The sequence below is a fragment of the Penicillium lagena genome (genome assembly GCF_028827675.1).
Source record: "Penicillium lagena strain IBT 129212 chromosome Unknown utg000002l_segment0_segment0, whole genome shotgun sequence".
In the NCBI taxonomy this organism is placed as follows: domain Eukaryota; kingdom Fungi; phylum Ascomycota; class Eurotiomycetes; order Eurotiales; family Aspergillaceae; genus Penicillium; species Penicillium lagena.
This window is the reverse complement of record NW_026623223.1, coordinates 284,907-305,009: the sequence shown is the minus strand read 5'-3', so window position 1 is coordinate 305,009 and position 20,103 is coordinate 284,907. Positions and strand designations below refer to the sequence as shown.

General features: G+C 54.4%; 6 protein-coding genes across 6 annotated transcripts; 3 read left to right on the top strand and 3 right to left on the bottom strand.

Annotated features, from left to right (window-relative positions):
- Positions 1-51: 51 nt before the first annotated feature.
- N7510_002847 (Sfi1 family protein) lies at positions 52-3,391 on the bottom strand (the record flags this gene model as incomplete). Its single annotated transcript, XM_056974774.1, has 2 exons — positions 52-3,269; positions 3,328-3,391. The coding sequence occupies 2 exons, from the start codon at positions 3,389-3,391 to the stop codon at positions 52-54; spliced, it is 3,282 nt and encodes a 1,093-aa protein (XP_056834730.1).
- A 328-nt stretch (positions 3,392-3,719) lies between these two features.
- On the top strand, positions 3,720-3,952 carry N7510_002846 (uncharacterized protein; the record flags this gene model as incomplete). Its single annotated transcript, XM_056974773.1, has 2 exons — positions 3,720-3,782; positions 3,836-3,952. 2 exons carry the CDS (start codon positions 3,720-3,722, stop codon positions 3,950-3,952), a joined length of 180 nt encoding a protein of 59 aa, XP_056834729.1.
- Positions 3,953-4,319: 367 nt separating this feature from the next.
- Positions 4,320-7,611, bottom strand: N7510_002845 (isoleucine--tRNA ligase ILS1; the record flags this gene model as incomplete). The annotated part of the gene is made up of 2 exons (XM_056974772.1): positions 4,320-7,124; positions 7,183-7,611. 2 exons carry the CDS (start codon positions 7,609-7,611, stop codon positions 4,320-4,322), a joined length of 3,234 nt encoding a protein of 1,077 aa, XP_056834728.1.
- A 193-nt stretch (positions 7,612-7,804) lies between these two features.
- On the bottom strand, positions 7,805-11,093 carry N7510_002844 (uncharacterized protein; the record flags this gene model as incomplete). Its single annotated transcript, XM_056974771.1, has 5 exons — positions 7,805-7,891; positions 7,947-10,402; positions 10,461-10,656; positions 10,710-10,760; positions 10,818-11,093. 5 exons carry the CDS (start codon positions 11,091-11,093, stop codon positions 7,805-7,807), a joined length of 3,066 nt encoding a protein of 1,021 aa, XP_056834727.1.
- A 276-nt stretch (positions 11,094-11,369) lies between these two features.
- Positions 11,370-14,465, top strand: rat1 (5'-3' exoribonculease Dhp1; the record flags this gene model as incomplete). Its single annotated transcript, XM_056974770.1, has 4 exons — positions 11,370-11,676; positions 11,735-12,141; positions 12,196-14,006; positions 14,060-14,465. 4 exons carry the CDS (start codon positions 11,370-11,372, stop codon positions 14,463-14,465), a joined length of 2,931 nt encoding a protein of 976 aa, XP_056834726.1.
- A 757-nt stretch (positions 14,466-15,222) lies between these two features.
- Positions 15,223-20,053, top strand: N7510_002842 (pentafunctional protein ARO1; the record flags this gene model as incomplete). Its single annotated transcript, XM_056974769.1, has 2 exons — positions 15,223-19,947; positions 20,018-20,053. The coding sequence occupies 2 exons, from the start codon at positions 15,223-15,225 to the stop codon at positions 20,051-20,053; spliced, it is 4,761 nt and encodes a 1,586-aa protein (XP_056834725.1).
- Positions 20,054-20,103: the final 50 nt, after the last annotated feature.

The window sequence follows — 20,103 nt, the reverse complement described above, 5'->3', positions numbered from 1 at the left end:
ACGAGCATGTATAGTGGTTGATGATGTACAAAATTTGGGAGGGGGGAAAGATCAAGGTCGTCGATTGGCGGATCTGCGCCCTTCGGTGGGAGATTCGGGGAGCTCTTCGTCCACGAACCGGACACTGGTTCCTATCGAATTCCTCCGGCCTGTGCGTGGTCGCCGTGAAGATGTTGTGTACGCTGCTGCTGAATTGACGCGAAGCAGACGGCTGGCAAATGGTGTGCGTAGTGGTGTGGCTGGAGTGGTGGACATTTGCGCGAGAGCTCGTGCACGCGCCGCTCGTTTGGATGGGGAGTTCATGTAGCTGGGAGTGGCCAGAGGGCTTGCAGACGCGGAGACTGGCTCCTGGGAGGTAGTGGTGAAATCGCTGAGCTTGAAGGGCGTTTCCGCCTGGTCCTGGTACCAGGGATCGAACAGAGCCGCCGATCCAGCGCCGTCATTGTCTCCGAAGTTAGAAAATTGCGCCGGTGTCAAGGCGGGACCAGGGGAGTCTCGAGCCTCGAGCTTCAGCCGCATATTTTCTACCCAGTAGCGGAACATGCCTCGGGAGTGTTTGCGCAGGTTTCGTTCTCTCATTGCTTCGGCGGTCTCAGCGGTGCTCTTTATTTGGAAAACACGCAGGCTAAGCTTGCGAAGAGAGGAACCCGCATAGCGGAGGACACGCGAACGGTAGAAGTGATCTGCCTGGTCTTCCAGTTCTCGATGGATCACGAAGGTCTCGGACAATTGCATCAGCTGGTCGAAGGCGACCTGGCGGAAATAATAGATATCAGCATCGCGGCATTCCTGTACTCTTTTGGCGGACTTTTCATGCCAAAGAGCAAAGAGGTCAGATCCAAGATGAAACATTTTCGCGCGGTCCACTTCTCCCGCTTGTTGGTCCATGTCCATGACGAGTCGAGTTCGCGATTTCCAGACGTCCATTGCCTTGGAAGCAAGATTGATTTTGATCTTCCGCCGGATCTTAGCATATGCCTCCTGCCGCCGTCGTTTGGCCGAGTCCCGCGTTGCCTGGTGCCATTGTTTCATCAGACGCTTCATCAAAAAGTAGAATCGAGCGTCTTTCGCCCAGCCCTCCATCTTTACCACCTCTGCATGCTTCGCACGCCAAACTGCAAGAGACTCTTCAGCTAGTCGTGGAGCATAGAACTCAAACGCGACATACTCTCTTTCGCGCTGAAGCAACATTTGGTCCCGCCAGATTGCGAATTTGGATCGCATCAGGTCCTCCGCATGGTGATCTTCATGAATCTCCGCATGAAAAAGCAGTCGAGTGTAGGTGTCTCGTGTGTTTGCTACAAACCGGGAGAATATCTCGCGTTTGATGCGCTGCTCGCGTATTCTTTGCATCAGCTGGAATCTTTCCATCAGAATCCACTTGTACATAGCCTCCATCTTGAGCCGTTCGTCAATTCGTGCGCGAAGAGCCAAGGAGCGGAGCGTGTCATTCCAAGATGTCCATGCATTGCGTTGGACTCTGAATCGGTCTATTTCATTTGCCTGATTCGCCATACGGGCCTTGAACACCCAATGTGACAGAGCACCACGAAGAATCCTCGTGCTCACCATATCAGACACGCGAGAAGCAGCGGGAGCCAACCTCGACTGGATTTGCCATTCGTCAAATGTGTCTCGCAGAGCCTTGTACCGTTGTGAGAGTTCCGCTTCCTGCTGGGCAGAAGCAACCCGTTTTGATTTTTGAGACCAAACCTGAAGCGCCCATCCTTGTGCCAACTTTCGGTTTTGGACGATAACTTCGTGCTCACGCTCTCTGTTCATTCGGAAATTGCGAAGCCAATAAAGAAGAGCGCGCCGTTTGAGTCGATGGTCATGCCATACCGGAGCACGGGTTTCATAAAAACACCAAAACCACTGCCAGTACGCATTACTTCGCAAATTTTTGTCATGGACAGCGACCGCCTTCGACTTGGCAATTTCCAGATCCTGGATTTTCTTCCGCCAGGCATTGAATGGTCTCTGCAATGCGAATCGCTGTGCCTTCAGCTCATTGACGGCGGTGATCTCGCGCCATGCATTGAAATATTTCACGCCAAGCACATGCCGACGTGCAGCAGATGTGCGAGCGACCTCTTCCGACGTCAGTTGCGCCCAGTGAGTAAAAGCCTTGGTCATCAGATAGAGATCTCGAGCGCGTCCAGCGCGTTCCTCCAAGTGTCTGAAAAAACGTTCCGTCCGGGCCGTGTGACGCTTGTGCTGGATGATGCCTCGCCATGGATCAAAGGCCTGCCGGAGAAGGGTGCCGCGGTCACGGTGAACAGCAACAGACTCCATATTCTGGCGGACCTGCTGAGCCTGGAACGCTCTCTTCAGCCATAGTGTTAGAATCCGGCGACAGATTGCTCGTTGGCGGTACATGTTAAATGTCGAAGCGTCCCGAAGGAGATCTGAGAGCTGTGGTCGATATAAAAACTCTGGCGGTGCCTCCTCCATCTCAAAGTCATCATGCTCCACAGGGTGTGACATGAGCGACTCTGCCTCATCAGACGCAGAGCTGTCCAACGAGCCAAACGAAGGGGACCGACGATGCTGTGAAGCTGCTGTCATTCTCTTGAACCGATCATGATCTACAGCCGATCTCGCCTCCAACCCGTTAATTAGCCCTTTGTTCGCATCTTTCTTCTCCGCAAAGTCGAATCTGCTCATCAAGCGACGACCAACTTCCAGAAACTGTGCAATCAACTGTGTTCGATCCGGCGAGGTGGGCGGCATGGAATCGCGCGTTTGTTTCGGAGATAGTTTGAATTTGGAAAACTCGGGTTTCCCAATCTCAAGTCGCGACATGGACGATCGAGAACTCGGCCGGTTCACAAAGCTTCTCTGAGTAACATCTTCGCCGATATCCAGTGTGGTGTTGAATGATGCGCGTCGTTGCGGCGTCGGGAATATCCCATTATCAGCAGGCGCATAGTCGTCGCGCTCGACGACGTGGTTCTCCGCAGCAGTCGCCGAATAAGACGCATCTTCAGCATGGGTCTCATTGAGATCGGTCGATCCATCGTCGCCCAGCTCCAGAACAATCCCTATCTGCTGCAGCGCACTCTCGAACTTGTCATAGAGCGTCTCTCCCCGCACGCCTTTGTTGCCCATCTTGAATAGGAACCGCAGACACGCATGGCCTGGATCTGCGTTGGCGCCATGTTCGCCAATAACCTCATCGTATGCCTCAAAGAGGGCGCGAAACGGGAGCCGCTCAACCTCGGGTTTGCCTTCGGCGCGAATGACGACTTGGTAGAGGAAACCAACATCTAGAGTAAGGAAAATGGATTAGAGCGATACAAGGCACAAAGAGAGAGTAGCTCATACCATCATCCGAGAGCGATGAGTTCTCCTCGGTCAGGACCCGGCGCTGGGAGGATATCGGAGGCATCGAAAATTCGCGACTCTACGGCGCGTCTGTCGCATCGGGATCATGGACACGGGCCAAAGAAATCATCGCGAACCAGTCATGAAGGATAAACATGCGCCGGTACAATGTCTCTGCACTCCGGGATGTGAAAATTACAAGAGATGAAAATCAAGGCCCTGTTGCCCGCGACTGCAGTGTTTTGTTTGGTTGGTTCTCGGGGTGTCGCGAAGGCATGCTGAGTGATCACGTGGGGAGTGTTGTGCTTAGGTCAGTGAGATCCACTGCACACGATTTGCCTAGGTAACCTGATCCTCGAGTTATCTCTCTTCACCTGCGAGGGAATCTCCAGATGCCCACCAAAACTCGCCCGGTCGAGAAATTTGCAAAGGCCACGGCCAAGTGTGCCACGGAGGTGTGTATACGATGATGTACTGTGCAAGACCACTCCACTGATGATATTGCTAGGCGGCGGCATACGGCAAGTGCGTGGTCGCGGACTACAACTCCGTCCACAAGGACATGTGCGCTAAGGAGTTTCTGCGGCTGAAGGACTGCTATCTGGCCGCATCCAAGAAGGGCTAGAGGTGTAGCTCCTAAATCAATCTCTTTGGGCTTGGAGACCTAGTAGAGAGGTCTTGTTGCAAGGATATTTTTGATACCATGCCTGTCCGGTCAATGAATCAAGCTCTTCGCGGGACCAACCCTCAAATGGTACCACGACGAGCATCCGGGTAGGCATTATTGTTCGATGCCTCAACCATCAAGGTTTTTCTACTAGGGAGGCAGTATAGGCGCTACGAACTGGCATTGTATAGTATCTAGGAATTCATTGTTATAGACTCATAATAAGCATAATCCATTTAATTATCAAAACAACGGGAAAAAAAGTGAGAATGTAGACTTGCTATCTACCAAGGTACTTAAATGCGTCTTTTTATAACCACTCACTCTACAACTTCACCAGCCGCAGCAAGAACGTCGCGTTCTGCACCTCCTGCTCTTCCTGCGAGATAGTGCCCGCCTCATCAGCGCTGGGGAGCTTGCCATCCGCAACGACACGCTCATCAAGCGGCCGACGCACCGCCTTCTCGATAGCCGGGGACTGAGATTTGAACGCCTCGCTGAGCCCGATGTTGTCTGGATCGGATAGAACGGAGTATTCCATCTTCACGTCGTCCGTGGGAGCTAGGCCGGCCTTCTTGCGCAGGCGCTGGACACGGTTGATGATCTCACGGCCCAGACCCTGGTGCGCCAGCTCGGGATGCAGGTTTGCATCCAGGATGGTCAGGACATCCGCGTCGGTGTTGGTCTCCATGCCTTCAGAGTTTGCGTCCTCCTTGATACCGCGCTTCACGACGAGATCACCCTCGACCAGTTCGATTCCGTCGACCAGGATCTTCTTTTCCGTAACATAGCGCTTCACGTCATCGCTTGACAGGGAAGGCAGAGCCTTCTTGACCTTCTGGACCTCCTTCTTCAGCTTCTTGCCCAGCGTCGGCCAGTCGGCATTGACGCTGTACTGGACATGGTATTTGGCCTCGTCAGACGACAGGACCAGGTCGAGGACATTGAGCTCTTCCAAAATGTAGCCCTCAAGGGACTTCACGTCATCCAGGTACTGTTGGTCCTTGTGGATCACTACTAGTGTCTTGAGAGGAGTCTTCAGGCCGATCGACCGGCGCTCACGAGAGATGCGGCCCAGATCGATGACCTTCTGCATCCGTGCCACTCGGCGCTCGACAACCTCATCGAAGAGTTCCTGCCGTACTTCAGGGAATGCAAGGAAGTGAACACTGCGGCTGTCCTCGCCGCGAAGCGACTCGGGGATGTGGGGGAGGAGGCGCTGGTAGATGTTGTCGGTCAGGAAGGGCGTGAAGGGGGCGAGACCTCGGACCAGGATATAGAGGACCTCGAAAAGGGTGTTCAGCGCATGCAGAGTGTCATCCACACCGTTCTCACCCTTGAGGCGCTTGCGGTTGAAACGGATGTACCAATTCGTGGTGTTTTCAATCAGCTCCAGCAAGCGAGGCACGACGGTATACAGACGGTAGCCAGCCATCTCCTGGTTGACGAAGATGAGCAGGCTCTGGCAGCTGGCCAGGATCCAGCGGTCCATGACATTGGTGTTGGTTTCCTCAGCTTTGGGGTCGAAGACGTATTCGATGTTGGAGGACTTTTTCAGGAGTGCAACCTGGCCTTCAAAGAACTTGAAGCTGTTCCACAATGGCAGAAGAACCTTGCCGACAATTTCTTTGACACCTGACTCCTTAAAGCGCAAGGGTTCGGCTCGAACCACGGGTGAGTTGATCAAGTAAAGACGAAGAGCATCTGAACCATACCGTTCCATGACAAGGTTGGGGTCCGGGTAGTTCTTCAAACGCTTCGACATCTTCTTGCCGTCTTCCGCAAGGACAATACCATTCACCACACAGTTCTTGAATGGCAGCTTACCAAACAGATGGGTGCCGAGAACGGTCATAGTGTAGAACCAGCCACGGGTCTGATCCAAGCCCTCCGCAATAAAGTCACCTGGGAAGCTCTTATCGAAATGCTCCTTGTTCTCGAAGGGGTAATGCTGAGAAGCATAGGGCATGCTGCCCGACTCGAACCAGCAGTCGAACACCTCGCTCACACGGCGAAGAACACCCTTGCCCTGTTTGCTTGGGATGGTGATGTGGTCCACCTTGTCACGGTGCAGATCCGTCAGTTCACCTTCGTAGCCACTCAGTTCCTTGAGCTCTGCGGCACTTCCGATTGCGACAACCTCCTGGAAGTCATCACTGACCCACAGGGGAAGCGGTGTACCCCAGAAACGGTTCCGGGAGATGTTCCAGTCATGGGCATTGCGAATCCAGCTGGAGAATCTCCGGTCCTTGACGAAAGAGGGAACCCAGTGGGACTCCTCAATACCTTGAAGCATGGTCGGAATGATGGGGCGGATCTTCACAAACCACGAGGGCACAGCGCGGTAGATCAGAGGTGTATCCGATCGCCAACAGAAAGGGTAACTGTGAGTAATCTGGCTGTCCACGAGAATACGGCCAGCAGCCTTGAGGTGCTTGATAATGGCCTTGTCAGCAGCCTTGACGTGCTGTCCAACAAAGTCCGGGACTTCGGCCGTGAAGCGGCCCTGCTCGTCAACCGGGTTGGGCGGATGACGAGTCTCGTTGATAACACCGTGGTCCAGAGCGACCTGGTAATCGTCCTCACCGAATGCAGGCGCCTGGTGGACGATACCCACACCATCTTCCGCGGTGACATATTCACCATTCAGCAATCGGAAGCCAGTGTCTTTGAACTCCTCGTAGAAATAATCGAAGAGAGGTTCGTACTTCCAACCCAACATGTCGGAGCCCTTGAGACGGTCGACGATCTTGAATTTAGCCTTCTTCGGGTCCTTGTAGATGGTTCGAAGTAGAGCCTCGAGAAGAATGTAATGCTTCTTGGTCGCCTCGTCGTAGATCTTCACATACTCGAAGTTCGGGTGGGCGCAAAGACCGGTGTGGGAGGGAAGCGTCCATGGGGTAGTAGTCCAGGCCAAGAAGCAGGTGTCCGGATCATCCAGCAGCGGGAATGTCACCACTACCGCAGGGTCCTGCACGTCCTTATAGTTCTGCTGGGACTCGAAGTTACTCAGCGGGGTGTTGAGCGCCGTCGAGTACGGCATGACCCGGTGGCCCCGATAAACGAGACCCTTGTCGAACAACTGCTTGAAAACCCACCACACCGATTCCATGAACGAAAAGTTCATAGTCTGTTCAAGAATCCACCGATTAGCCAGGTACAACCCGAGTGACACAGAGAGAACTAACCTTGTAGTCATTATCGAAATCAATCCAACGTCCCAATCGCTCAATGGTCTCGCGCCATTCCGCGGCAAATCGCATGACAATCGCCTTGCACTCCTCGTTGTACTTCTCAATGCCGATTTTCTGGACCGCCTCCAGACCGGACATGCCGAGCTTCTTATCGATCTCATACTCGATGGGCACACCATGGGTATCCCAGCCGAAGCGCCGTTCAACATAGTGGCCCTTCATGGCCCAATACCGAGGAATAATATCCTTGATCGTGGAGGCCAACAGGTGGCCGTAGTGCGGCAGACCGGTTGCGAAGGGCGGGCCATCATAGAAAGTGTAGGGTTTGCGGCCGCGGGACAATTCGACCTGGCGTTGAAAGGCATTGATCTCCTTCCACCGCTTGAGGACGAGCTCCTCCTCGGCAGGCAAATCGATGGACATGGTTGAGAGTGCGCGAGTGAACGAGTCCGAGGGGTCGCGGGGCTCATCAATAAAAAGTGGCAGGGTGACTCATCTTCCTGATTTTGTGCGAGAGCCCTATGACCACCGCCTGCCGTTTCGGGTTATATACAAAACTATACCGGAGAAGTTGCAAGAAATGGTCATTGAACAGGTTCGGTATATACGATTCACACTATTGTTCCTCATCCTCCTCTTCGTTCTCGTCATCATCCTCATCCTCATCCTCGGACACTTCTTCGCCAAGCTCCTTGAGGCGTTTCTAGCGACAAGTTAGTAGGTAGTTTCGAACGGGGATGATGAAAGAAAAAACACACCTTCTCCTCGTTCCTCTTGGTCTCCAGGTCTCCAAACACAATCAAGAGGTCCTCCAATTCCGTCTGGACGGACTGCCGTGCCTCTTCCTTCGCCTTCACCTCGGTCTTGGCTGTGTCAAGCTGGCTCTGGATGTCTTTGAGGGACTCGGACGCGGCCCGGGCTTGTGACTCGGCCTCCTTCGCCTTCGCTTCGGCCTCCTTGGCTCGTGTTTCCAGGGCGGAAATCTTGCTCGAGAAACCATCATTGGCGGATGCGAGGGCCTTGGTTGATTTGTCCCGGGCTTTGTCAAGATCTGACCGCAGATTGTCAATAGTGGTCTTGAGCTCAGTAACCTCGGCATCATTCTCTATCTTGGCGGCGGCAAGGTTCGACTCGATATCCGCCTTATGCTGCTCCTTGGTCGAGGCAAGGGTCGACTCCAAGCTTTGGACCTTCTGGTTGAGATCTGCAACTTGGCCGCCGTGGGCCTCCTTGAATTGGCTCGCACTAGATTCCAGTTCCTGAATCGTTCGTTGCATACTAGCAACTTCACTAGCATGTTGTCCCCGAATCGTGGAGAGCTTTTCCTCTAGCCCCCGGATGGTTTTTTGCAAGCCAGCAACTTCATGCTCGTGATGTTCTCTCACTCGGGTGCTCTTCATCTCATATTCAGCCGAGGCCTCCTTGAGCTGATTGTCAATGGCACGAAGCTGTTCGCCGTGTTGCTTGAGTAGCTCATTCTTTGCAACTTTATGCTGATCGTCCAGCTTCCGTAGCTCCTGTTCATGGTTCTGTTGGAGCGATCTGTTGGTCTGTTGGATCTTAGACAACTCGGCAGAGCCGGATTCTTTTGTCCTTCGGTGATCCAACTGTTCTTGGTCGAGCTTCCGCTGAATAGTCACAAAATCAGACTCTAGTTTCTGGATGGTTTGGTTGCGATCTTCGAGTTCCGCGCGTAGGGAATCAACGAGCTCGCGTGAAACGCCCTTTTCAACGCCGTTTGCCAAAATCGAGATCTCGAAGCCAGGTTCCCGGTCAATGGCTCGAATTAGCCGACTAAAGTTATCTTTAAGGAATTCCACGAAGGAGCGATCAAAGAACACCTCCGGCAGGCCGCCCTCAGGGGGGCCAGCTGCCGTTTGTGGCAAAACTTCAAAGTCGCGAACCAAGGGGTTCTCCCGTAACTTGGTGATCTTGTCGATATACTGCTCTCGTCCCAGTTGTTCAACCAACAGCTTGTGCAACGTCGCTCGGGGAATGGGGGAGTCTTTGGTAGAAAATTCATAGATGATACCCAACAAAACCGTGCAAAGGCCGGGCATCAACTTGCTGGGGGTCCGTTGGTGCTTAATCTCCTGCAAGAGAGTCTGAATGGTGCTGCCCTCGCCGAGAAGATCATTCACCACATCCGGGTCTTCGAAAAGCCATCCGGAGAGCAACATCAAGTAACCGACAGATATCCGCTCATCATCGCCACGCTGCATGCCCGTGATCAAATTGCCCACCACGAGTTGAACGCTGGTGACCACCTCTTCACCCTTCTCAGCATTGCCTTCAGTGACTTTCATGGCTGTTGCCTTTGCCTCGGCGTTGTCAAAAAGCAAATGGAACATCAACACACAAGCCATCCATACTTGATACGGATCTGCATTTCCTCGGGATTCCGGCGCAGTAAGCAGAACAGACAGGATGTTCGGAATCTGGTCTTGTCCGCTAACATGGCCTTCGATCGCTCTCCGAAGCACATGCATGCGGATCCCAGAGTGGTTTGCAAAGAAAGCCTTCATGCATTCACAGGCCGCGAGGCGCGCATCCAAAAGAGAGTTGGGGGCCGGTTGAAGGCTCAATTTCAAGAAGGCCTCAATGACATTAATTCGTTGGGGTTCCTCCGAACTTCCATTCGCCGTCTTCTCAGTCTTTGAAGGGGACCCCCAGAGGATTTCGATGTCTCCAAACTTTTCTTGTAATGGAGAGTTTCCACGGATGAGATCAGCGCAGGTTTCCAAGGCCTTGGAGGTCACGCCAACGCTGAATTTCTGCCCAAAAGCGATGCTGAGAACCTGCTCTGTCACGCCGTTTTGCCAAAATGCCGTCTGGTTGATGGGTGTGCTCATACCGCCACGAATCAAGAACAGCTGGATGATCGCCAGGAGACCCCAGACATTCTTGTCTCGGTGGACAAGAGTCCATTGCGGGGGCAGTGGCTCCTCTCCCTCTGGTTCTTGCTGACACTCGGCCAGGAGGGCGGTCACTTTCTTCACGCAGCCTGTCTCCCGGAAGAATGACTGGTTGGAGACATTGAACCGAAGAAGGTTGGCCAACAAAGATAGACAGTCCTCGACCACCTCGGTTCCGTTTGTCAGGGAGCCCTCTGCTTCAAGAAGGGCAAATATGATTTCAAAGGCATTCTCAAAGGCCACCAGTTTCTGTAGCTCTTGGGAAGCGGGTGTCAGGGCTATGAGCAACACCAGAGCCTCTGCAAGCAGACAGCATTGTCAGCTTTATCTCTTCCTAGAATATACAGATCCACATACCATTACGAACTGGCTCTCGAGAATCCGTCAGCACATTGACGAGTCTGGAAATCCCCAATGGTGCAGTGAAAATGCACTCCTGTGTTCGTTCGGGTCGTGCGCTGGAAATGTGGGACATCAATTGCAAGGAATAGAGGCGGGAGTAGAATTCGCGGGCTTCGAGAAGGTCGAGCAGGGTGGTAATATTGTCTTGTCGCTTTCCTATCGTGAGCACGGGTGTTTGGATGGCCGTGGGCCGAGGGAGCGTACCTGGGTGAATTCATCGGCCAACCAGAGGGCGATCTCGTCCGATGCTTCGGGCTAGAGCCGGTTCAAGTCAGCATTTCAGCATAGCAGGACGCAGAGGAAAGCACCCACGCTGGTCTCGTCGGGAGAGAATAGCATCAATAGGGTCTCGAGGACCACTTTGATGGTATCCACATCCTCCTGGTCGTTGCGCAAGCTACTGATCAGCGAGCGCAGACCTCCCGAAGCGACCGAAGCTGGGTAGATTTTAGCAAAACTCCGCAGGCCCTGGATGGCCGCGCGACGGTCCTCCAGCAGGGTGGCACTCTGCAGGCGACTGCTCAGGACATCGATGGTATCGGTGGCCGTCTGCTTGGCCGGAGCTTGCGACTCGAGGATTCGAAACATGTCGGAAGCACAATTGTCATGGTCACCGCCCGGGGGGGCACCGAGGGGAGTGTTAATACTAGGGAGAGAGCAGTGACCGTACTCAAGAGTGTAGAACAGCTGTTTGTTGCCCACAGGGGGACTAAACCGTTCTTGGCCGGGAGCCAGACCTGCCGACCGCGACCGCCCGGAAACAGAATGAAACTGACTTTTGCTCCGACTTACCATGCGGCTGGCTGCACCCATCGCCGCATAATCCACCAACCTTGACACTCCGCCGAGTGTCGCATCGCCATCATGGGTGTCCCCGCGCTCTTCAGATGGCTCTCCAACAAGTATCCCAAGATTATCTCGCCGGTGATCGAGGAGCAGGCCCAACAGGTCGATGGAGAGGAGATCCCCATCGATACCACGGGCCCCAACCCCAATGGCGAGGAGATGGACAACCTGTATCTGGACATGAACGGCATCGTCCACCCATGTACTCACCCCGAGGGCAAGCCGCCACCATCCAACGAGCAGGAGATGATGCTCGAGATCTTCACGTATACGGATAGGGTCGTGAACATGGTCCGTCCCCGGAAGCTGCTCATGATCGCGATTGGTAGGTGCCCTTTTTGAAATTTCTAGTGCCTGTCGCTGACCTTGAATTCTTCGCGCAGATGGTGTCGCCCCGAGAGCCAAGATGAACCAGCAGCGTGCTCGTCGATTTCGCTCCGCGCAAGAGGCTCAAGAAAACGACGACAAGAAGGAGGAGCTGCAGAAGATGATCGCGAAGCAGAACGCGAAGAAGGGCATTGATACCGGCATCCAGGAAGAAGTTGTCCAGAAGACATGGGACAGCAACGTTATCACCCCCGGAACCCCCTTCATGGATATCCTCGCCGCATCGCTGCGGTACTGGATTGCCTACAAGCTCAACACGGACCCCGGGTGGGAGAAAATGAAAATCATCATCTCCGACGCGACGGTCCCTGGAGAAGGAGAGCACAAGATCATGGAATTCATCCGATCTCAGCGAGCGTCGCCCGAGCATGACCCGAACACGCGCCATGTAATTTACGGTTTGGTATGTCTCCCGTAAACGTATATTTGTGGAAAGTACTAACATGAAATCTATTAGGATGCCGATTTGATCATGCTGGGCCTGGGGACCCATGAGCCTCACTTCCGAGTCCTGCGCGAGGATGTGTTCTTCCAGGAATCAAAGCCTCGGACGTGTAAATTGTGTGGGCAACCAGGTCACAAAGCCGAGGAGTGTACAGGTCGTGCAAAGGAGAAGGGCGGAGAATTTGATGAGAAGCAACATGCGGCTCCTCTTAAGCCGTTCATTTGGCTTCATGTCTCGGTATTGAGAGAATATCTGGCCGTCGAACTGCATGTTCCCAACCAGCCATTCCCCTTCGACCTCGAAAGAGCGTTGGATGACTGGGTGTTCATGTGTTTCTTCGTTGGTAATGATTTTCTTCCTCACTTGCCTTCCTTAGATATTCGTGAGAACGGTATTGACACCCTGATTGCCCTGTGGCGCGACAACATCCCCGTCATGGGAGGTTATCTGACCCAGGATGGGCATGTCGACTTGAAAAGGGCCCAGTTAATCCTGCAGGGATTGGCCAAACAAGAGGACGCGATCTTCCGGCGTCGTAGACAGGCGGAGGAGAGAAGAGCAGCCAATGAAAAGAGACGGAAGCAACAAGATCAAGAACGCAATGAGGAACGCGCCAGGAAACGAAGACGCAGCTCCCCGGCCTACGACTCGCCTACACATAACCGGCCGCGTGGCGGTGATGGCACCGCGCCTCCGGCTGGGCTTGAGTTGATCACCCCTGGTCGTGGAAACCTCGCCCGAGAAACCAGAGAGTTGACGCACAGCATGGTTGTCAACCGCGGAGCTGTGTACCGTGCCAACATGGAGAACAAGAGTGCAGCCGCTGTGTTGAAGGACAAGCTTCTGAGGGGCTCTGCAAACGGGACGGCTGCCGAAGACACATCGTCCGCTGCACCAGCTGAGGAGCCCTCAAACAAGGGCGAAGAGCCAACCTCGCCATCGGTACTTGGCAAGAGAAAGGCTGATGAGCCTGAGGTTCAGGAGGCTGAGACTGAGGCTGGAACTCCGGGCCGAGACACTCCTATTGTGACAAACAATAACAACAGCAACAACAAGCCTCCGGGAGATGACCTTCCAGAGGATACTGTCAAGCTCTGGGAGCCCGGGTATGCCGATCGGTACTATGAGCAAAAGTTCGGTGTTCAGCCCGATGACCATGAGTTCCGCCACAAAGTTGCACGAGCTTATGCCGAAGGTCTTGCTTGGGTCCTGTTGTATTATTTTCAGGGGTGTCCCTCGTGGACGTGGTACTACCCCTACCACTACGCGCCGTTTGCTGCTGATTTTGTGGATATTGCGGACATGGATCTCAGCTTCGACAAGGGCAAGCCTTTCCGACCCTTTGAGCAGTTGATGGGAGTCCTGCCAGCGTCATCCAACCACGCATTGCCTCCCGTTTTCCATCCCCTGATGAGTGATCCCGAGAGTGAGATCATCGATTTCTATCCCGAAGATTTCCCTGTGGACCTGAACGGCAAAAAGTTCGCCTGGCAGGGTGTGGTTTTGCTGCCTTTTATCGACGAGAAGCGTCTGTTGACCGCCATGGAGAAGGTGTACCCTCTTCTTACGGAAGACGAGACTAGCCGCAACACGCACGGGAAAGAAGTGCTTCTCATCTCTGATCGGCATCCGCTCTACCAGGATCTTGTTGCCAACTTCTATTCCAAGAAGCCCGGTCCCCCGCAGTACAAGCTGAATATGCGCGTGAGCGATGGTCTGGGTGGTATCGTTGAGCGCAGCGATGCCTACATTCCCCATAGTTCATTAACATCTCCATTGGAGGATTACGGTATGCCTGGTGTGGACGAAGATCGCTCCCTTACGTGAGTCAATCCATATTTTATTTAAAATCGATCAATGCTGACCTTACCCCCAGTGTTCACTACGCGATTCCCAAGTCCACTCACATCCACAAGTCCATGCTTCTCCGTGGGGTGAAGTTCGCGACCCCGATGCTGAATTCCGTCGACATTCGGGCTACGAAAGGCCGGGCTCAGCACACGGGCCGGTCTCATGGCGGTGCGCCGCTGGGAGGAGGACGAGGCCGGGGCGGCCAATTTAACTATGCTCCGGACCGCTCGGATCGCCCGAATCCATTTGCCGCCCATCTCGATCCCAATTTCGTTCCCGGCGCACCGCCCGGTGGTCCTCCGGGATGGGTTCCTCCCGTCCCCGGTGGTGGTGGCTACTCTCGCGGCCCACCTGGGCCTCCCCCGTGGAGGGATGCAGCAGGGTTACCCGCCTCCCGGTCAGCCGGGATACGGCCAACCCCCACCGTATAACAACGGGTACGGCTCCCAAGGGCATCGGGGCGGAGGAGGAGGAGGTTATCGCGGGGGCAATTACCGCGGCCAGGGACGTGGCAACCACTCTTCTCGGGGAGGCTATGGGCGGTATTAAACCATTCATTGTGTGACGACTTCTTCCTTCTACAACCACCGCTATTAGTATATCTTGACATGTATTTGGGGGGACCCGGGATGGGAACGGCGTTTATCTCTAGCCAGATGTCCAACCTGTGTTAAAATTGTCGGAATTTAACCAATTCTCTCTGCTGTATCTCCCATTATGCAATCACAGACCACTTTCCACTTTCTTTAGAACCCTGTCTATCATACTCGATCTGGCCATCGGTGGTTGTCATGCAAGGCGGTGAGCTCGACTGCCGCGAGATCGGAGGGGAAAATCAGAGCGGGAATCTCACTCATACATTGCTCTCGTCAGTTGCATCGCAGAGGCCGGGACTGCTGAAGTGCGATCGATTCCCAGGTGGGTGCAATTACTTCCTAATCAACCCGCACACTGTCAATACTTTGCAATAGTCGGCGATCCTTGCGTCGCCGGCGTTGCTGTGGCGGGGAAACGGCCCTGTTGAGTCACGGCAGGGCAAAGAAGAAAAAAAACCCCCAATATATGCACGAGCGATACTGAGACAAAAATAACAGAATGAATTGAGCAAGACCCGACCGCTGACGATCATCCACACACTCACTCTCTCTCTTTCCTCGCTCCGATTCTCGCATTCCCTCCCCCTCCATCATGAGCGAACCTACCAAGATCAGTATCTTGGGTCGGGAGAGCATTGTCGCTGACTTCGGCCTGTGGCGCAACTATGTCGCCAAGGATCTGGTCAGCAACTTGCCTTCGACCACCTACGTCCTCATCACCGACACCAATCTCGGGTCAATCTATACGCCCGGGTTCCTGAAGGCCTTCGAAGCCGCCGCCGCCTCCATCTCTCCTGCCCCGCGGCTCCTAGTCTACAATGCCCCGCCAGGTGAAAGTTCCAAGTCCCGCCAGACCAAAGCCGATATCGAAGATTGGATGCTGAGTCAATCGCCCCCATGCGGCAGAGACACAGTGGTCATTGCATTGGGTGGTGGCGTGATTGGTGACCTGACGGGATTCATTGCGGCAACCTACATGCGCGGCGTCCGCTTCGTACAGGTCCCGACAACTTTGCTTGCCATGGTTGATTCCTCGATTGGAGGGAAGACCGCCATCGACACGCCGTTGGGCAAGAATCTCATCGGTGCCATCTGGCAACCCTCGAGGATCTACATTGACCTTGAGTTCCTCGAGACTCTCCCCGTGCGCGAATTCATTAACGGTATGGCCGAAGTTATTAAGACGGCAGCCATCTCCAGCGAAGAAGAATTCACAGCTTTGGAAGACAATGCGGATACCATCCTCGGTGCCGTGCGAAAGGAAGTGAAGCCCGGTCAAGGCCGATTCGACGGAATCCGGGATATCTTGAAAGCAAGAATTTTGGCTTCTGCCCGCCACAAGGCCTACGTTGTCTCAGCGGACGAGCGGGAGGGCGGTCTCCGCAATTTGCTGAATTGGGGTCACTCCATTGGTCATGCCATTGAGGCTATTTTGACACCTCAAATTCTGCACGGAGAGTGTGTTGCCATTGGTATGGTCAAGGAAGCCGAGCTCGCACGGCATCTGGGCATATTGAAGGGCGTTGCCGTGGCTCGCGTAGTCAAGTGCATTTCGGCCTATGGACTTCCCACGTCATTGAAAGATGCTCGCGTGCGGAGATTGACGGCAGGCAAACACTGTTCTGTGGATCAGCAGCTGTTTAACATGGCGCTGGACAAGAAGAACGATGGACCCAAGAAGAAGGTTGTTCTATTGGCGGCTATCGGGCGCACCTACGAGCCCAAGGCTAGCGTTGTGTCCAATGAAGACATCGGAGTGGTCCTCGCTCCGAGCGTTGAGGTTCACCCCGGTGTCCCTCAGACTCTGAATGTGACTTGCGCACCGCCCGGATCGAAGAGCATCTCGAACCGAGCTCTTGTACTTGCTGCGCTTGGCTCAGGTACTTGCCGTGTCAAGAATCTGCTTCACTCCGACGACACCGAAGTGATGTTGAATGCCCTAGAGAAGCTGGGGGCTGCGACTTTCTCCTGGGAGGAGGAAGGCGAGGTGCTCGTGGTGAACGGCAAGGGAGGAAATATCACCGCTAGCCCATCGTCCCTGTACCTGGGCAATGCTGGAACTGCCTCTCGCTTCCTGACTACTGTGGCAACCCTCGCCAGCCCGAGCAGTGTCGATTTTAGCATTCTTACGGGCAACAACCGGATGAAGCAACGGCCGATTGGTGATCTCGTTGACGCTCTGACTGTCAACGGTGCCAGCGTTGAGTACATGGAGAGCCAGGGCAGCTTGCCTCTCAAGATTGCTGCCTCTGGTGGTTTCGCTGGTGGCAAGATCAACTTGGCCGCCAAGGTCTCTTCTCAGTACGTGTCGTCTCTGCTCATGTGTGCTCCGTATGCCAAGGAGCCGGTGACCCTGAAGTTGGTCGGTGGCAAGCCGATCTCCCAGCCTTACATCGATATGACCACGGCAATGATGAGGTCCTTTGGTATTGACGTGCAAAAGTCCACAACTGAGGAGCACACTTATCACATTCCCCGGGGTAACTACGTGAACCCTGCTGAGTACGTCGTCGAGAGTGATGCAAGCTCTGCTACTTATCCACTGGCCATTGCGGCTGTCACCGGCACTGCCTGCACGGTTCCGAATATTGGCTCCAAGTCGCTTCAAGGTGATGCTCGTTTTGCAGTGGAAGTTCTGAGGCCCATGGGCTGCGATGTCAAGCAGACAGATACTTCCACCACAGTCATTGGACCCGCCAATGGTGTTCTGAAGCCGCTTCCCAATGTGGACATGGAGCCGATGACCGATGCCTTCCTTACGGCATCTGTTCTCGCTGCCGTTGCTCAAGGCGAGGGCTCGAAGCACACAACGCGCATTTATGGAATCGCCAACCAGCGCGTCAAGGAGTGCAACCGTATCCAAGCCATGAAGGATGAGCTGGCCAAGTATGGTGTGATCTGTCGAGAATTCGATGACGGCTTGGAGATTGATGGAATTGATCGCTCTACGCTGCGCCAGCCTGCCGGCGGTGTTTTCTGCTACGATGATCACCGTGTTGCCTTCAGCTTCAGTGTGCTGTCTCTTGTGGCACCTCGCTCTACGCTCATTCTTGAGAAGGAATGCGTGGGTAAGACATGGCCCGGCTGGTGGGATACCTTGAAGCAACTCTTTGGTGTGAAGCTTGACGGCAAGGAACTGAAGGAAGGCGAATTGGCTGTCTCTACCGAAGCGGAGAGGGCTAGCGCCTCAGTCTTTATTATCGGAATGCGTGGCGCAGGAAAGACGACCACTGGACACTGGGTTGCAAAGATTCTGAACCGCCCGTTTATCGACCTAGACATGGAGCTTGAGAATTCCGAAGGAATCAGCATTCCGGACATTATCAAGCATCGCGGATGGCAGAGTTTCAGAGATTCAGAACTGGCTGTTCTCCAGCGAACGATGAAAGACCGCCCAACCGGCTACGTCTTCGCATGCGGTGGAGGTATCGTCGAGAGTCCCGAAGCACGCAAGATGCTCAGCGACTACCACAAGAACAAGGGCAATGTTCTGCTCATCATGCGAGACATCGAGCAGGTGATGGATTTCCTACAAGTCGACCAGACCCGTCCCGCCTACGTGGAAGATATGATGGGAGTGTGGCTGCGCCGGAAGCCATGGTTCCAGGAGTGCAGCAATATTCAGTATTACAGCCAGCACTCCAGCTCGACCGAGCTTCAACTCGCTTCTGAAGACTTTGCGCGCTTCCTGAAGGTAGTGACTGGCCAGGTGGACAATCTCAGCCTCATCAAGAAGAAGAAGCACTCGTTCTTCGTCTCCCTGACTCTGCCTGACCTGCGTCCATGCAGTGAAATTCTAAACCAGGCTTGTGTCGGTTCTGATGCTGTGGAGCTGCGGGTCGACCTGTTGAAGGACCCCAAGTCCGACGGCGAGATTCCCTCGGTGGACTATGTCGCCGAGCAAATGTCGTTCCTCCGCCGACGTGTCTCGCTTCCCCTGATCTTCACTATCCGAACGAAGAGCCAAGGTGGTCGTTTTCCTGATGACGCCAGCGAAGCCGCGATGCAGCTCTACAAGCTGGCTTTCCGGTCTGGCTGCGAGTTCGTGGATCTCGAGATCGCATTCCCTGACGAGATGCTCCGTACTGTTACGGAGATGAAGGGCTACTCAAAGATCATTGCATCCCACCATGACCCGGAAGCAACCCTCTCGTGGGCCAACATGTCGTGGATGCAGTTCTACAACCGCGCCCTCGAGTATGGTGACATTATCAAGCTGGTCGGCGTGGCCAAGAGCCTGGATGACAACAATGCTCTACGGAATTTCAAGGCCTGGGCAGAAGGTGCCCACGACGTGCCGCTGATTGCCATCAACATGGGCGACAAGGGCCAGCTCAGCCGGATCCTGAACGGATTCATGACTCCCGTCTCTCACCCCAGCCTTCCATTCAAAGCTGCACCCGGTCAACTCTCAGCAACGGAGATTCGCAAGGGTCTGTCGCTGATGGGTGAAATCAAGGCCAAGAACTTCGCCATTTTCGGCTCCCCCGTCGTAGAGTCGCGGTCACCGCCCCTTCACAACACTCTCTTCGGCTTGATGGGTCTTCCTCATGAGTACTCTCGTTTGGAGACCACAAATGTCGAAGACGTAAAGGACCTCATTCACGCCCCCGACTTCGGCGGTGCCTCGGTAACAATCCCCCTGAAGCTGGACATCATGCCTCTGCTGGACGAAATCGCCCAGGAAGCCGAGATCATCGGCGCAGTCAACACCATCGTCCCCGTCGCGAACGGCGACAAGCCCCAGCGTCTGATCGGCTACAACACCGACTGGCAAGGCATGATCCAATGTCTGCGCAACGCAGGTATCTACGGCTCAGCGGGCAAGGAAAGTGCCATGGTGGTCGGCGGTGGCGGCACAGCTCGCGCCGCCATCTACTCCTTGCACCAGATGGGCTTCTCGCCGATCTACGTGATTGGCCGCACCGCGAGCAAACTTGAAGGAATGGTCTCCACCTTCCCGACAAACTACAACATCCGCGTCGTCGACCACCACTCCCAGATTGAGGTCGTCCCTCACGTCGCCATTGGCACTATCCCCGCGGATCGGCCGATCGACCCCTCAATGCGCGAGACGCTGTGCCATATGTTCGAGCGTGCCCAGGAGATCGATGGAACCATAATCGGCAAGTCATTGGACTCCAAGTCGCCCCGTGTCCTATTGGAGATGGCCTACAAACCCTCAGTCACGGCTCTGATGCAACTGGCTTCTGATGCGGGCTGGAACACCATCCCTGGTCTGGAGGTTCTGGTTGGGCAGGGTGTGTACCAGTTCATCCACTGGACCGGCATCACCCCTCTGTATAATGTAGCCAGGGTGCGTATCCTTATCTTAATCTTTCATTTTCGCACCGTCTGGCAATTCATCACTAACTACTTTCTGCTAGGATGCTGTCATGGGCACTATCACCGCGTCCAAATAATTTTGGTCTCTTGTCTTTCTGTCACAATTGATATGGATTGCCTCCCGTTT